This window comes from Lepisma saccharinum, chromosome 29 (assembly GCF_977018435.1).
Source record: "Lepisma saccharinum chromosome 29, izLepSacc3.1, whole genome shotgun sequence".
In the NCBI taxonomy this organism is placed as follows: Eukaryota; Metazoa; Arthropoda; class Insecta; order Zygentoma; family Lepismatidae; genus Lepisma; species Lepisma saccharinum.
In genome coordinates, this window is record NC_139257.1 from 32290766 (window position 1) to 32309262 (window position 18497).

The window sequence follows — 18497 nt, forward strand, 5'->3', positions numbered from 1 at the left end:
AACTCGATCGAGTATCGTGGTGAGACAAGATGACTTGGCACATCGTTTCAACTCGTGAATGAGAATGCATATCTTGTTCGCGATTTGATTTCAAGTTAAAAACACCTGTCTGGTCTTGTTCGCTTATCGATTTCAAAGCATAAATCGGTATCGTTACTCCAATGAGACGAGATTCTCGGACAGTACATTTTACACAGAGTGTCTCTCATCATCTCACCAACTTTGGAAGGGTTGGCCCTGTTTTCATTGTGATTTTGTAATGTCCTGCTACTTGTGAAACTGATTCACTTCCAACAATTTCAGTCGCCTCTGTGGAGGAGTGGTTAGAACAGTGCGCTAAGAGGAATCTCGGAATTGAGTGTCACTTCATCAATGTCATTATATCATCACTGATTTTCATGTTCGCGATTAGCCAAAGTGGCAGAAGAGCAAAGCCTGGGCAAAAGTGGTATCCCGAGCCGCTATGTGTTTCCACCGAATATCGGCCTCGTGCCCTGCTTGTGCTTGCTGCTTGTATTACGTCATTTTTGGATTTGGAGTAACAGAAAACAAAAGGTGTTTTTTGTCAAAATAATGATTGGTTGATTGATTTGGTTTATTTTACTTCGCTTTTCTGTCACTTTTTTGGGTAATCGCGAAGATCAGGATGAGTAATGAGGTGTACTAACCACTCCACCATGGAGGCCGGCGCTTTAGAAAATAATTAAGAGTACAATCGCTTTCCACACTAAGTATTTTGTGTTGCAAATTATAAATTACTGCCCCCCCTTTTCTGATTCACCCTAATAGCATAGTGGTTAACGCTGTCATGTATTAAAATGGTCTGCTTGGCAAAAATTGTTATAAGTCCACTTTTATGCTCCAATAGGCTAATCGGGTCTCCCCGATGGCGTAGTGATAACGTCGCCGGTAATCAAGGGGTACCGTGTTCAATACAAAGTGGAGGTTCGGATCCCACTTTAAACTGTAGGTCCAGTCCCGACTATCCTATCTGCACATAAAGTGGACTTAAACAATAACAACTCAAAATAGGCTAATCGGAATATTGTAATCAAGAGGTCTGTGCCTAACACCTTCCCAAAATTTTTACAAGACTCCCCTAATATTTTTAATAACATTTAATTTCTTGTAATTTTAGCGCTAATGGTTTGGCCGAACTTGAAACTACAGGACAAATTTGTTGGCTGTTCTTCGCTGCCCGTCATGGGCTGAGGTTGCGCGCTCTCTCTCTGCAAACAACACTCGCGAGTCGACTCTTTCCTTCGTTCAAAGAGTCGCTAAAGTGTGCCACGACTCTTTGAACGAAGGAAAGAGTCGACTCGCGAGCATGCTCCTTCCCCTCTCATCGTACACGGCACGTTTCAGCCAGCTTTACTCAACTAGGGGTAGGGAAAAGGAACAGAGAGGACCCCCCTCCCTTTCCTCTCCAGTCCCCATTTGCTGCCCGCAGAATCGACTTGCTTTCTTTCAAAAATTCCGGCCGCCAGGCGAGTATACACTTGCGCATGCGCCTTCCTCGCAAAATTCGTGGAAAGGAGAGGGAATAATGGAATAATAGTTGCTTGGCGGCGGAGGAGTCGTGGCACACATACGACTCTTTGAACGTGTCGTTCAATTCTGGTGAACGAGTCGTTCACCGCTCACAAGAGAGAGTCGTTACTTTTGAACGACTCGTTCACGAACGACCCATCACTAAGGTAGAGTAGTCACAAGAAAAGCTTGCCACAAAAATCTGCGCGGACTTTCGCCAACATTCGGGTCAACTCGGTAGCTCCGCCCTTCGTCCGAACGAAGGTTGCGTAGACGGATGTTTGCAAGGCGACAGCCCTCGACCGACTGAATGTTTCATTTCTCATGAATTTGTAGACGTTATAAATAACTTCCCTTGTTTGACTATGTAATGTTTTGGCACTTCCTAATTTAGAATTACGTGGGGCCATTGTTACGCTCTACAGCACATATACAGTCACGTAGAGCTGATATTTAAACACAGAAAGCCAGGAGCCACCACAATTCCACAATAACACTAACTCGCTCTTGCTGTGAGTGCACCGCGGGACGATACATACCGCTCGAGCCGATGTTGAAGACTGTGCCCTGCAACGAGCGTATTATCAAGCAGAGCAGCCCCGTGATGAGCATTGTGTCACACACGCGAAATTGCGTTCTCTGCGCATCGGCGATTGTGGCAAGCTTTTCTTGAGACTACTCTATACAGCGTATGAGTTAAATGTCACCAATATTATATGTACTTATGTAAGTTCATTTTTCGTACATGTTGATATTTTGTTGGACATTTATGTCAAACTAGTTCTTTTCCAATGTGTTGCGATTTTTTGATCTCCACTGTTCGAAGTGAAAATTCATAGCTACGAATTTCATTGTTCGAGTTTGGGGTTAGAAGGAAGGATCCTTGTATGGAACAACTTGAAGACAATTCAGTAGGTGGAGGAGGGTGATTATGCAAATTCAAGCACTGATGATCTATTAATAAAATGGTTCTTGTTTCTTGAAAAAGTATTTCAGAAATATATGATCAATGGTCTATCGAAAACAAATTGCAGTGTTAAAATTATGAATAATGATATTGAGGTCCACTAGCCTTTGGGAACCTTTTTTTGGGGGGGGGCTCGTCCATTCAAGCGGCATTTCATTGGGTGACAAATTTTCAGTGAATAGAGTCCCATCGCACCTTTATTATCTTTCTCTCAAGACTGGTCTCCACGACTAATTTTCCGTGGCAGATTGCAGTTGACCTTGTGACGTTAGGTCACCACCGACAATCTAGAGGTCCGGTTCAACTCCCATAACTGAAGTGATAAGGTTGCTTGAGTATATTACTCACTATTACTATTAGAAGGCTAATGTGAACGCCATTTACGTTGAATCTTGGCCTGACGCAGCCAGGTGATGTCTTTGGGGTTGAAGGCGCATCCACCTCAAAGTCCAAAATCCCCCACCTGAATCAGTATGTTTTTGAATACGTGTGTATTATATGTAACATTATTTTAAAAGAAAGATTCCAAACAAAAAATACAAAGGATCACGAACAAAATATTTGGTAGCAGGAAGCTCCTCCACAAAAGACTCCTGGCTGTGCCACTGCGTTGAAGTAAGAGAAAATATTTCCAGATTCTTCTTCCAGTTATTTATCAGAGATTCAGACCATCCTGATTTAGTTTCAAGACAGTGCTACAGTGACATAAAGTCGATAACACAAAATGGGAAAGCAGAATATTTGGAGTAAAAGTTAATTTCTTGTACAATTGGGGGGCACGTAACTATTGTACGTCCGTCCCACTCTGGCATCATATTTATTTTTGTCACTAAGGGGCCCCCAAATATTTTGCTTACAGGGGGCCCCCAGAGAACTGTGCTACGCCACTGATCCCGGCCATCTCTGGCTAACTCGACGGCGATAAGTGGATTTTAATAGCAAATTTTTAATGGCAACTTCTACCATCGCCGTAGTGTTAAGCAACACGCATAACGCCTTGCACGGAAGCTGGAATTTCAGGATCTACTGTCGGATTAAAAATTATTGATACTCAACTTTGGACTCCAATTAAAAATTAACCATTTCACATACATTAAATCAAGTTACATCAAAATTTAACTTATTCAAGTCTACGTTAATCTATGCTAACCATTTTTTTCGAGTATGCCATCTATTTTTTATCGTCGTGAAATCAAGATGAAGGCCGGTTTCTTTTGCAATCGGTCGCTATCTTTGAAATTCTGTAAATCAAAAACGGGTTGTCCGATCGTGTTACGTACCCAATAGGACCAAATAATGTAAAGAGTTTGCCAAAGAGGAATAGAGATGGCAGCACCAGGCGTGCAAGATTAAGAATTGGCATAATATATGTAAATAACTTTATAAATAAGAACAAAGCAAATTGGAAAGATGAAAAACAATAGAATCTACTATAAGAAGACAAAGAATAAATATAAAAGAAATAAATTAATGTATATACTCGATACATCAAACTAGTGATCATATGTAAATTGATCAGAAAACTAAGGAAGTCATAGCACTGATACAAGTTTGTGTCTTTGAACAGATCTTCAATCTGTCTGATTTGATTTATCTTTCCAATTTTGTTTACCCCAGTGGCGGCGCGTTCCAGTCGACGCCCCACAGCACTTTTGGTTGCGCGTTTCAGCCGTGGCACCTACTTGGATGCGCGTATCAGTCGTTTGGCACCAAGTATACACTAGGTTGGACGTATTTAGTGTTGGCGTGTTCCAATCGCAGCCTCAAGGGAGGAAATTAGTATCGTTCCCAAAGCCTAAGGGGAAAAGCTGTAAGAAGGATAAAGGAATTTCCAAATCGTAGAAAAAGCGGAAATAGAAGGAAATTAAGAAGAAAGTCCATATCCAAACCATCCACTAAGAAGGAAGTCCAGGTCCAAATATTAAGAACGAAGTCCAGATCCAGATACTACATTAAGAAGGAAGTCCAGATCCAGACCGTCCATTAAGAAGGAAGTCCATATAGAAGAAAATTCAAATTGAAATAGGAAGTAATAAAAAGCATATTGAGATGAAAATTGGCTGTAAATGAGAATTACACAAGAATGTAGCTTATCACGTAAATATTATGATTCAATGTATCCTGTGTTCGAATAATATATACGTTTAAACGACTCCATTGGAAGGCATCCTGTCTGGTTTGGTTGTTTACAAATAACCCTACCCTGTAGATATTCTAGCCGAGGTTTAAAATTAAGATTTATGTACCTTGCACCAAATGGAGGTAGCAATCATTATGAAATTTTGGTAGGGTTCAGGAAGAAAGGTTTTGAACACAATTATTAATTTTCAGGTTTTCAAAATGTCTAAAACAAACAACTGTTTTTAGCATTCTTGCGAAACAAAATAGTCCTACAGATGCAATATTGGTCTTGTTTTGAAGCTCTTTGCATCCGTTTTTAAAATGCATTATCATTTTTAATTCACATTGCGAAACCGATTTTATATAGATTTTTATTCAGCGGAGTAAAGCTGTACGTGGAACATGGCAACACCGGAAGCATTGACTCGTAGCGCTCACCGGCATTTTCCGCGGTTCAACTAGAGTATCTATAATTTTTAATCCGATAGTAGGTGTCCCGTTTTTATTACTGGTGTGACTACAGACGGGAAAATGTAACAGTGACTATCAACAGAAGTTGTAACCTCTGTCTTTTGGTCATACAGTAAACCCTCGTTAACACGAATCCCAAGGAACTGAAAAATCAGGGGACTCAAATTTTATTGTTGCAATACAGTTCTTCTATGCATTAACCATTTGCAATACGTATTATGTATATCATCATAGAAAACACTACTACAGTACTACAGTAATTAACTTTTTTTAAAAAAACTCGCAGATCATTTTCTGGTGAAAAATTCCTGTATATTGCGCTGTCGCAGACGGGAACGCAAATGCCTGGTAACTTCACGGCCAACTGTACTCATAGCTTCCGTAAACAACTGAAATCTTGAATGTCTGAATTTTTGTCAATCTCACTTGCTCTTGACTGAATTATAGGCCCACTTAAAGGTACATTTGAAGCGCGCATATGGTTGAACCATTCTAGAAGTAACGTTTCGACATCTTCGTACTTAGCACGGCAAAATCGATTAGATTTGTTCCCGGAACCTGATGCAGCAGCATTAAGAATTTTTTCACGATCTTTAAGTATTGTAGATAATGTAGATTTGGAAATTCCATACTGTTCAGCAATTGTTTTGTTCAATGCACCACGGTCTACCTCCTCTAGGATTTTCAGTTTTGTTTGCAGATCTATGACTGTCTGCTTCCTCTTGGCCATGACTCCCGTCTTACTGCTTGCAACTTGATGTTACTCGTAGTGGCTACGTTTTGAAGAATAGAAAAACACATCTGAACACACAACTAAATTTGTTGTTAAACACGTATAATCTCATTGTTGACGCGATGATCGCGATTGTCGAGCAATTGCACCCAAGTTTTAATCTTGATGTTACTCGTACTGGCTATGTTTTAAAGAATAGAAAAACACCTTTGAACACATTGTGATCTGAATCTGTTGGTTACAATACTGTATAAGTTTATTGTTGACAAGATTGATGAGATTGTTGAGCGATTTCTTACATACCTAGCAGAGGAACGACAGAGGAACAACAGAAAAAAAATATGAAAAACTTTGAAAGTTCGTGTTAAATGAGATCTAATGACGCAACGGACTAAAAAGCAGTTCGTAATTCGTGGTAAGCGAAATTCGCGTTAACCGATAAAATTTTCTATGAGATATAATACTACCCTGCCGGGACCAACATTTTGTTCATGTTAACCGAGTATTCGTCTTAAGCGAGTTTGTGTTAACGAGGGTTTACTGTATTTCCAATATGAAATTCCTCGACACAGAGTTTTCCACTTGTTAGAACATTTGTTATTGGCTGTATTATATTTTTTCAACACGTCCAGGCTTTGAATCATTTCATTAATGTATTATCTCTTCCTGTGTACTTGCAGGGACATCTGGTGTCGGAGCCTCGAACCAGCATCGCTCGCCAGATGGAGTCCGAGTCTTTTCTGGAGAATATCCAACGTCGGTTCAACGAGTGCGTCACCATGATGGAAACCATACCGAGACCTCCACCTGGTAAGTTCCAATGTTGCCAAGTACAAGTGAAAAGAATTGAAGGCAGTCGCGGCCTCGATGCCGTACCAAATCAATTCATATTTCCCCCTGATCGTTGGATTTAGTCCAACGTCTTCTTACAAGGCCTGCACAGATAATCTTTGCATGTAACGTCACTTCTGGTAGGTTAAGGATCGCGGCCCGATGTAATGCCTGAATCACACGAGGCTAGATTTTCTGCTGGATTTTCCAGTAGGACTTGGACTAGTTGTGTGGTGCTGGTACGGTATTTGTTGGGTTACTTTTGTTCCCACAATGCATCCCGCAGAACAGACAAGCTAAAAATATGGACGAGCCAAGAACGTTGTAGGAGAATAGCTACTATTGTTATTAAAAACTAAAATTAAAAGAAAAGTATGGTCTAGAAATTGGCTTGAAAGAATACATGGTAAATCAAGATGTTCTCAACCAGCTTTCCAATGAACTCGGGTATGTATATTCATACATGAGATTATTAGGAATTATTCATAAAAAAATATTTTGTTCATCTAAATATGTCAAACATTCAATACACTGGTAATAATAAGGATTTTCATTATCGGCTTATCACATTTGTCGTGTAAAATTCTCATCCTTTGGATAAATTCCTAAATACAGAGTGTCCGAAAAGTCACGGAACCCGGTGTTTACGACCGTATAACGGAATAGCGAAACGGAATGAGAAGAAACGCTTTCTGCCAAGAGAATGCCCTGTATAATGCCACACGAATGCTCATAATCTGTTACTTTTTCTTTCATAGAGCAGCGAACAACAACCAAAACTTGGAGACCCCAGAATAAAACGTTCCCTTACCAAACTCGCAGATTATCTTCACATGACCAAACTTTCTCTCTGATTGGCACAGAATCTAGCAGAGAAAGCCAGTTGCAATTAGAACACAGACATTTCCAGCCAGGTAGTCAGTCCAGCACCAAGTAGAACATTCCTACTGGAAATCCAGTTCCGTGCATGGACGTCCGCAGGATTTTTTTCCAGGGAGGGGTAAGGAAGGTATTTCTTTCCATGGGGGGAACGGAGGCTTATTTCCCCCCATAATAGTCATGCCCCTTCAAAAAACACTATTTCAATCTGAAATTATCATGTTCCTTCAACATATTTATAATAATTAACATAAATTACTCTGGCTGAAATGAAATTGTTTAAAATATATCATTTTCAGGTGGACATACATTCTCCAGGGGAGCCGCGGCCCCTTTGCCTCTCTTTCCGGACGTACATGGTTCCGTGTCATCCGTCCTTGAGTATTAGTCACACACAGTGATTAAGGGGACGTGGGGGCGGGCAGTTGTCCCCAAATTTTGACCCCCTCACTATGGCTTCTTAATGAAAAGCCTAATCTACCAAGAAACTGTCCTTGCCCCCCAGTTTTGGCACTCAGTCGCCGCTACTGGTCACAAATGTGCGTTTTTGCACACACACTAACAATATTACGTCCAAATCAAAGACGATTTCGCGCCTTTGCGACTGTCATAATACTCTTTTGCGGTCCATGAACTACCTACCATTGACAACGTTGCATCAATGCTCAAAGGTTTTTACATAAGAAGGTGTTGGTTAAACGCTGACCTACGATGGATGACGTTACAAAATCGAAACTAAGAACGCCAAACATGATATACCTAATATACTCACATCTTTATCTTTCGTGTGACTACTAACCCTCATGACCCGTAATGTATTTGCTTGCATTTTAAATTTAAAGGTTAAGCAGATCAGGTTTGTTGTGCTTGCGTTTTGGTATTGTGACGTCATACACCGAAGACCAAGATTTAAGTAAGCCATTGCATATAAGTTGTAAGAGAAGTTACACTTATTTGTCTTGGCTAGTCGTAATGTGTACAATTTGTATTTGTACGTATTTCTTGCTGTGATGTAAAGCCTAGAGGAACGTTGCAAAGATGTGGTTTTATGTTCCATGAAAAGTATTTCAAACTGCTCGTGAAACATTTGAAAAGCTATCTCAAAGAAAATTACTTTAAAAAACAATCGTTTCATTCCCTTGTGGCACATTTAAGGAAATCTTAATCGCATTCTACAAGGAAAGGAGTATCTTTGATTTTCGATCGTCGTTTGTTTTTCGTTCTGTTTTACTCTTGAACGTTTTCCACAATCAACGTAATTGAAAGTTGCATTCAAAAGGCAACCTCTTGTGTTCTTTTTATTTCGCTAGATCTTTTCTTCCTGGCTTCTCTTTCGTGCACAAAGGGAACGTAAATGGTCACAAAAATCGACATAAAAGAAGGAGAAGGTTTGACTCCTGTTTCTTTCGCTACAATGCTTCGTACTTAATGGTAGTGCTTCGACGTTATTTTGTTGCATGAGGTGCGAAAAGGACAAGGAATAATTACGAAACAGGAACCAGTTTCCTTCAGTGTCAATATTATTTTAATAGATATATGTAGGGTAACTTCGGTGATTAACGCCACCAATTGGTCATTTTGTTCTAGAACTCATACATTTTTATTGCTGGGAACATGAAACTTACATGTATAGGAGAATGAACTTTCCTCTATTGTGTAATAATAAAATATTGATTGCACTGTTATAATGAAAGCAATAAAATACTAAATTCTGTGTTAATGCAAAATGGCGTTATTTCCAGACCTGTCGGGTAATAACGCCATGTTCTTAATTACAAGTAAATTATTCATATTTTCTTTACTAATATGTACTAGGAAAAATAATTACTGTAGTAAGTTATTAGAAAAAGCATGTCGTTTTTTGTCTTTTCGCGATACCCAGTCCCTCAAAGTTCTGCGAGGAATTTGGAACAAACGTGCAGCACATACTATCTTCATTCCTTGTTTGAAGGCTGCCATAGCTTGCCTAAAGTCATCTACTGACCATTTGGCCCGTATATTTCTACATTTCCTCGCCATCTGAAAGAGGAAATTAACCGAGAATAAATATCTGTACGCCTCGAAAGTAACTGAGCAAGGATAAACCTATTTTCGAAATCAACATTTCCTTAATTTTGAGTTTAAATTGAGTGGCGTTATTCCCCGACACGATGCAGTTTAACCAACTGTTCTAAACTTACGACACCGACCATGAAAACCGTACACACATCATTCTCCTACATAATAAACGTATTGTGTACGTACAGCATTGTTAACATTTAAAATCTAATCCTACAATAGAAAAACACTTACCATTAACGGCGAGATGAAAATGTGGACCCTTTTTCCTCGAAACGCAACTCAAACGTCTACACTGTTCAAAGTGTTTATCTTAAATGAAGGCTCGACAATGGCAACCGTTCTTATCAGCAATGCTACCAGGCACCATTGTTTATCGCACAACGGTGAGTTACCCCTTAACTTTACATGCGTCCATGCTTTCCGAGTTGAAACTTTGAAATGGCGTTGTTTCCCGCCTGGCGTTATTCACCGAAGTTACCCTATATATTGCATAGATGTAATCAACACTGACTTTAATTGCTATGAGTTATTACGAAAAATCAGCAGCAGAATAGTAATAAATACAAATGTATTTATACTGTGTGTTTCAAAAGTTGCGCAACCCAAACTTTGAAAATTTATACCTATAATGAAAACCATAAGAGATATTTACACCGGATTTTCTGCATTATAAAGTCTCGTCCATTCAGATATTTTTCAATGCTTAAAATTATCACTTTACTCCATACAGAAAATCAGATAAATTAATAACTGGCGGAAGGCAGCTTTAAAGTTTTCCCAGAAATGCACTTTTGAGTGAGAAAAAGATATAAGAAATTATGAAAGGGCCATAATTAGGCGTTTGATGACTGATGTTATGTCAATCTGTCATGTGCACTCAGCATTGATCTTGTGCAATATTTGTTGGATTTATGACTGGCGATTTTTTTAGGTTGAGTGAAAAAGTGTCATTTTTGGGACATATCTCTGTAGCTGGCAACACTAGCAGGTCGAAATTTTGTCAACAGACGCACTCAACATGTGCTTAAATATTGGACCTACATTTGCATTAAAAATTAAATTCATTATTTTGCACTGAAATTTGACTTTTAAGTATACATTTCTATGCACCTGGCAACCCCTGCTATTACAACATAACTGACGGAGGTTGTTTCGAAATGGCAAGGGTATAAATGCGGAGGGAAAAGAATTAGAGTAGCCAGGCGCAGCCTACGATTCTCTCAAGAGTTCAATTTCGGTAATAAATCATGGTTAATGATTTTTCACGTAATTGTATGGCCAGTATTTAAGCTCATGTTCAGTGCTTCTGTTGACAAAATTTCGACCTGCTGGTGTTGCCAGCTACGGAGATATGTCCCAAAAATTGCACATTTTCACTCAATCCATAAAATCGCCAGTCTTAAATTCATCAGATGCTACACATGATCAATATTGGTCGCAAATGACAGATTGATATAGCATCAGTCATCAGATGTCCAATTATGGCCCTTTGATAATTTCTTATATCTTTTTCTCACTTAAAAGTAAATTTATGAGAAAATTTTAACGCTACCTTCCGCCACTTATTAATTTATCTGATTTTCTGTATGGAGTAAAGTGATAATGTTAAGCATTCAAAAATATCTGAATGGATGAGACTTTATTATGCAGAAAACCCGGTGTAAATATCTCTCTTACCGTTTTCATTATATAAATTTTCAAAGTTTGGGTTGCGCGACTTTAGAGACACTCTGTATTTGGCCTTGTAACATAGCGTCTAATTTCGACTAAAGATGAGTGATGAGACGACATTTGCCTCGCTTTATAAACACCTATTTCGTTGTCGTCTCGATCGGCCTTGAAACAGGCCCAGAAGCCAGCCAGGGTAGGCTCAGCCCCCCCCCCCCCCTCCTGGAATTGCTGTCAGTCCCCCTGGCACTGCCATGAGCTCCCCTTGACATTAGGCAAAACTATTTTGTGCAATTTGTTTCCAGTGAAGAGTGAAAATGTAGACAGTTTGCAACTTTCAGGATTAATCCTCAGAACATGAACAGCAGCTATTACATTCGCTCATCTTGTTTATGAGAACAAGTCTAAGTGGCTGCAAGTATTTAGAAGATTATCTAGACTTTGTAAGTTCTTTCATAGGGGAGCTTCTTTATCTGTACCTTCACTGTCCCTGTTGTGAACTCCCGTTTCATCAGGAATCTGTGACTTTGGTGTCATCATGCAAATTCCCTCCGCATCTGCGTCAAAGGTCACCAGCTCCCAAGTTTTGGGAACGAAGGGGATTGTCATTGCTTCGGCTGAGAGTGAAATGTACTGTAGGCAATGTGATTGAATATTGTGCGTTTTCTTGTGTGTGATACACATATATGTATAACCTAAAGTAGTATTGAATGTGAAGTGGCCCCCGAAGTGTGCATCGTGGCTGGGTTTTAGGGGTGCCGCGAAATTTACATTATTTTCACTGAAATGATTATATTGTTCGAAATATTAGCTTATTTAGTACTTTTTACATGTAAAATATTTCTGAATTTGACATACGTGTATATTTTTTAACTAAGGCAAGCAACCTAACCACAGTAAATGGGCGTTGCAACTGACTAGGTGCGCCGCGGAGAAAGCTTGAAACACTACGGGAGCCGTGAAACGAAAAGGTTTGGGTTACCTCTACTGTAAGGGATGATTTCAGTATCAATGAATTAACACTTCAAGAGATGGTTTAAAAGATGTAGAAAAGTAGTATCTGTATGGTATTTATAAATTTTATATAAGTTAATGACCCCTCCCCCCCCCCCCACACACACATCTTCATTTAATACTGTTAAATTTTTGAAAATATGGACTTGGTTTACAAAGCTCCCTGATAACCCGTGAGCCCCCTGGAGATCAATTCTAGCTACGGACCTGCCTTGAAATGCAAGTATATGTCCTGTATTGAGTTTTTAAGTGCATAGTATAGGCAAAATATACACAGAATGTCATCATAAAAACCTTTGCAGCCCATAGATACCATCAGTGGTCAGACGTAGCGAGCTACTTGTAGCGTCGCTACTGTAGCTAGCTACAAAATTTGTAGCTGTAGCTGTAGCGACGCTACATTTTGAAAATTGTAATTGTAGCGGTAGCGAAGCTACAAAATTCCTGTAGTTGTAGCGAAAATTTCGCTACAGCTATATTTTTTCTCAGCATTTTGAGGTGAATTTTAAATGTGGCAACAGCGTCAGAAAAATTCGACAATAACCCTTAATTTTGCAGGAGGTTCATAAAGACATTCTATTACATGGAGATACAGATTATCTTGATTGTAGATTATAGATATCTGCGTAATTTATTTAATTAGTATCTGAATAATTCAGATATCCAGATAACTAACTGACATATATGAATATATTCCTGCTAACAGCTACGTTTTTTAGCTGCATCGCTATTTTGGGGAGAAACATGCCTCGTTTGCTGCGCCACTGGAAAAAAGAGCCTCGTTTGTGTCACCCCCGGAACAAATTCTGTGGATATTCATGGTGTAAGAGACACCAAAATGTCATTAATTGCTGTGTTAGACACAACTTGCAGTGCAAAAATGAGCGATGGATTTTCCACTGCACTGACAAGGGAATAGTGCCAGCAATAAATGGCTCAGTACGTTAACAGCATATAGGATCTCACCAGCAAGAAATTATTCTTACAAGAATGATAGTTTCTGGAATTACAATTATTTTCGCGATAGTATTTGTTCACAAATTTTAAAATTACAATACGTTTAGAACACTCAGGTTTACACGACAGTTTCCTCAATAATTTTATCATATTGCAAAAGTATGTACGAGTTATTGACTTTCCTGCAGAAACTACAATTTTCTCTAGTTAATATACATAGTTTTCAAATTTATGTATTTCTCCTACTTTTGCGTCACTTTTCTGTAACTTTTGCTAATCATGACATCATCATCATGATCTTTCGCTGTTTCCTGCCTCTGGTTGGGTCGGCATAGAAGTCAAGCCTCTCCAATTTTACCTGGTCTTCTACCACTCATCTCTTTCCACCGATATCTTGGTCTCCAGTTGGCCTTATTCCCACTCCTTGTGCATTGTAAGCTCTTACTGGTAGTCTTTCTGCATCCATCCTCTTCATATGTCCGAACCATCTCATCTGTGCCTGATCTATCCTGTCCTGAAGCTTCACCACACCCACTGTCTGATGGATCTCCTCATTCCTTATTCTATTCCTTCTAATCTTCCCAATACTCCACTGCCTGCATCTTTTCTTTGGCTCTATGTCATTGTCCAAGTCTCTGCTCCATACGTAATTATTGGCACATAGTACGTGTTCTATATTACCTTGTTGCATTTCATAGGTACATCCCTGTTCCATATTAATCTTCGAACGCTTTTATATAGTCCACCACTAATTTGTCCTCTTCTGCTTACCTCCTCATCTACTCTTCCAATTCTCTCAATCATGACAATGAGGATGAATGGTTTATTTAATTATTCTCTTATCTATAGTCGCTTTCTGCCACTTTCGGCCAATTGTGAGAACGAGGAAGAATGATGAATGATGAGCAGTGTGGGGAATGGAGGAGCAGGAGGATCTCACCCTCCCAACTTGGCGTCTTTCCTAGTTTTAGTTTTGAGACCATTTTATGCATAGATAAGCTAATCGAGACTGGATCCTAACCACTATGTGCCTCTGCTGGGTATCGAACGTGGGGCCCTTTTGTAGTCAAAGGGCTGCATGTACTTTTCATTCAAAATGCTGACTTCAAGAAAAATATGTTGATGTGAACATAAATACGTAATCCTACCAAATTTTATTTGTGTATAGTTATAAGGATTAATTTGGGTAACACCCTAATTGCAATATTCATATATCAAATTTGAATTGATATGCCACTTGCATAGGTATGGTATTCTCAAAAACTATAGTAAAAATAAGTAACTGAAGTAACACTGCTATCAAAATTATCGAATGGCTGGAATCATGACAATAAATAACATAATCTATTTACCAATAGTAGGGATTTTTTTAATACCCATATGGTTGTTTTCATTTTTTTTATGCAGAAGTAGCGAAAAAGAAGCGAAGTAGCGAGTAGCGAAGAGGAGTAGCGTAGCGAGCTACTTTTTGGTAAATGTAGTTGTAGCTGTAGCGAAGCTACATTCTGGAGGAGTAGCTGTAGCTGTAGCGAAGCTACTTTTAAAATGTAGCGTTCTGATCACTGGATACCATTACAACTTTCCTTAAGAACATTTTTTCTGTTGACAACCCGTTTCGACGTTTACCAAGCCTAAAGAAAACTTAACATTATCCTACATATACAAAACTACAGTATTATAGCTGCTACTAAAAAGAAACTTCGATAAACAAAAAATGTGATTAATTTGTTGCTTTTTAGTCCACTTTATGCTCAGAAAGGCTAATCGCGACTGGACCTACAGTTTAAAATGGATTGATTTGATTTATTTTACTTCGCTTTTGTGCCACTTTTGATGGGGATGAGTGATGATATGATGTACCATGTGCCTCCACTGGGCATCGACCCCGGGACCACTTTATCACAAGGCGATGACGTAATCACTACGCCATCGGGCAGACCCTGCAAATTGTATGGCCTACCCATCTGGTAGTTATTGAATTGGTAAGTCCGCATAAGTTATGATCCCGGGTTCGAATCCCGGCTTGGGTATGGGTGTTCTTTGTGAGTACCCCTTCATCAATTTCATCATATCACGCATTTTCATCTTCGCGATTAGCCAAAAGTGGCAAAGAACCGAAGTAAAATAATCAAAGTAAATAAAACTATTCGTTCTGCGTCATGGAAATTTTGCAGAGAACGTCCCTCAAATTGAAATTTGCTATTATACGAGGCTTGTCCGGAAAGTAAAGATACAAACACATTTGCACGTAGGGGAAAAATGTGTACCAAAGGTGGCAACACTGGCAGTAACCGTCATCCAAACGACGAGAAATGGCAGCGGCGATACCAAATCCCGCCAAGTGCGAAGTGCGCGCCGTGATCAGGTTTTTGCAGGGACAAGGAAAGCGTCCATCGGAGATCCACCGAGAAATTGTGACTGTGTACGGGAACGTAATGAGTGGTCAAAATGTGGCGAAATGGTGCCGTGCCTTTGCAGAAGGTCGACGTGATGTTCATGATGATGAGAGAAATGGGAGGCCGTCCGTGATCACTGACGACCTTCGCAATCGTATTGGAGCAGAGGTGCGTGCGAATAGGCGGGTGACAATACGAGAATTGTGTGTGATGTTTTCTGACAGTTCGAAAACCACTATTCATGAAGTTGTGAGTGGGTTAGGGTAGAGAAAGTTGTGTGCACGCTAGGTCCCAAAACATTTGACTGACGAACACAAAACCAAACGACTGGGATATGCACTGGACTTTCTTACTCGCTATGCAGAAGAGGGAGATGCATTCGTGGACTCCATTGTGACAGGTGATGAAACATGGGTGTTCCACCATACGCCTGAATCCAAGCAGCAGTCACTGCAGTGGCACCATACCCATTCTCCAAAAGCCAAAAAATTCAAAACGTCAATTTCAACCCGCAAGCTAATGGCAACCGTTTTCTGAGATCGCCACGGCATCCTGCTGGTGAAATTCATGCCGCCTGGATGAACGACTAATGCTGAAACCTACTGCCAGACTTTGAAACATCTTCGACGTGCAATTCAAAACAAACGGAGAGGCATGTTGTCAATTGGAATCCGCTTTATTCATGACAATGCCCGCTCCCATGCAGCGAATGTCACCAAGGATCTGCTTGCACAGTTTCAATTGAAGGTCCTTCACCATCCGCCATACAACCCCGATCTTGCACCCAGCGACTACCGCCTGTTCCTGTACCTCAAGAAACATCTTGGTGGAAAACACTTTGCCGACGACCATGAAGTCAGGGAAGAAGTCACAACTTGGTTACAAATGCAGGCGGCGGATTTCTAAAATTCAGGGATACAAAAACTTGTTCCGCGTCTGAACAAATGATTAGACAATGGTGGCACTTATGTGGAGAAATAGCCTGTGTATCAGTGTATCAAGTGTAACTTTAGTTGCGAGCAATACATTTCTTTTATATCTTATTTTTTGTTTGTATCTTTACTTTCCGGACAAGCCTCGTATTATAAAGTTTACCTGCCTCTATTATTAATCTGCAAAAAGAATGGCGGATTAATGGATCGCTTGCTCATTGAATTTGTTATATAACGTCGTAGCGAGGGTCCATTGCTGGTCCTGTGCGCCTGATACCGAAGGCTTTGATAACTTCCACCATTAGAACCTAACTTATGACGTCACTTCCTTCCAAGTTGCTGTATGCTTGTAGCCCTTGCACTGCACCTTGTATAACAACCCACAAATGGTAATACCGGACAATCTCATTGCAGGAGACAATTACACTGGGCTTATTCCTTTCTTTCCAGAAAACCTGTACTGCAGCAGAGTCTTCGACGCGTGGACATGTTGGAACGACACACCTGCAGGGGAGACGGCGTATGCTCGCTGCCCGGACTTCATCGAGGGCTTTGACCCCCACCGTGAGTAGCTTTTAAAATGGATTCCTTAATTGTAGGAAATTGATTCCTTCTTGGTTGCGTGCATTGTATCATAGTTTTAAAATTAAACATTCAAATTATATTCTACAAGCATATTATACTTAGCAAAGTTTTATTACATTTTGACGTGTATTTTCAAACCTTGTACATTACCACCTTCTTTACATATAAGAGAATGCTGACTGTGTAAAGAAATGAGAAATTCATTAATTACAAAAAACATAATATAATATAAAAATTGGTTTCCTGGTGATTTACAGAATTTTTTTCACGTTTTCGGCATATTATTGTAGCATAAGCAACTGTAAGGTTGTATGCACATTGTGGTTTAATTAATTGACATTTTCAGTAGCTTATAATAATAACTTACGAGTATAAATGTAGAATTTCCCCAAAAGTAAAGTGTTAGTATATCAAGAAGTAGTAACTATATTTTTTTAGTCAAAGAGGAAGTCTGGATCTCGGCACCCCGCACACCCACCCACATACGCCATTGTGTTAACATAATCTTTTCATCGCCAAAATGCAGTATTCCGATTTGTCCTTATGCTGGTACTGACGATTTCCTATCCTTGTTGACGTATATTGCGCTTCTTTAACATCCTAAACGCGAAGGTACATAAACATGCAAATTTTGCAAATGTCCACACTATTATTTTATCCTGAGCAGTATGAATTGCTAAACACTTCGTCTTAGAACGGCCAAAGCTAAAATTTGAGCATAGAGGTTACTTTGACAGAAAAATGTGTATTCCTTCAGTGAAGAATTATGCTCATGACGAGCTATTCACACAGTCTTTATTGCCGGACGGAAGGAGGAAAGTACAAGAAATGAATAGTCAAATTACAAAATAGTCAAATGACAAACTATGCATGAGGAATTTCTCAATATATTTTCTGTGGCATATTTGGAAATGAGAATTTAAGGAACTCAATGTACAAAGAGTTGTGCCTGTATATATATCCACAAATGACAGTATTTACTTTATTTCTGTTGTTTACAAGTTTATAAAATTAACAGGGGACCATTGAAATTTGTTTTTTAAGTTGTTGATCTCGATTCGTTTTTGTTATATAATAGGCTTGATATAAAAATGTTTTGTGTCAAAAGTTGCGAAATGAGTTTGTATCGAATGATTTAAAGTGAAATAATATTTAGTAAGTTGAGTTGTGTTGCTTAATTCTTGCAACGTAAGTATAATAACATTATGGAAACAGTTGAACGCTGAGGACTTGCAATTTAATTTTAAAATTGTGTTAAAGTCTGCTCATCCTTCGCGTACAATATATATTCAGTGTGAAGTATAGTTGCACAGTGAACATTTTCTTTGTAATATAATTTAAAGATTTAAAAG

General features: G+C 39.3%; 1 protein-coding gene across 1 annotated transcript in view; it reads left to right on the plus strand.

Annotated features, from left to right (window-relative positions):
• The first annotated feature begins 15544 nt into the window (after window positions 1-15544).
• Window positions 15545-18497, plus strand: part of LOC145981457 (calcitonin gene-related peptide type 1 receptor-like) — a 54104-nt gene continuing 51151 nt past the window's right edge. The window contains exons 1-2 of the mRNA XM_083114688.1: window positions 15545-15782; window positions 17011-17124. Coding sequence (XP_082970814.1) covers window positions 15545-15782; window positions 17011-17124 — 352 coding nt within the window. The remainder of the gene's footprint in view (window positions 15783-17010; window positions 17125-18497) is intronic.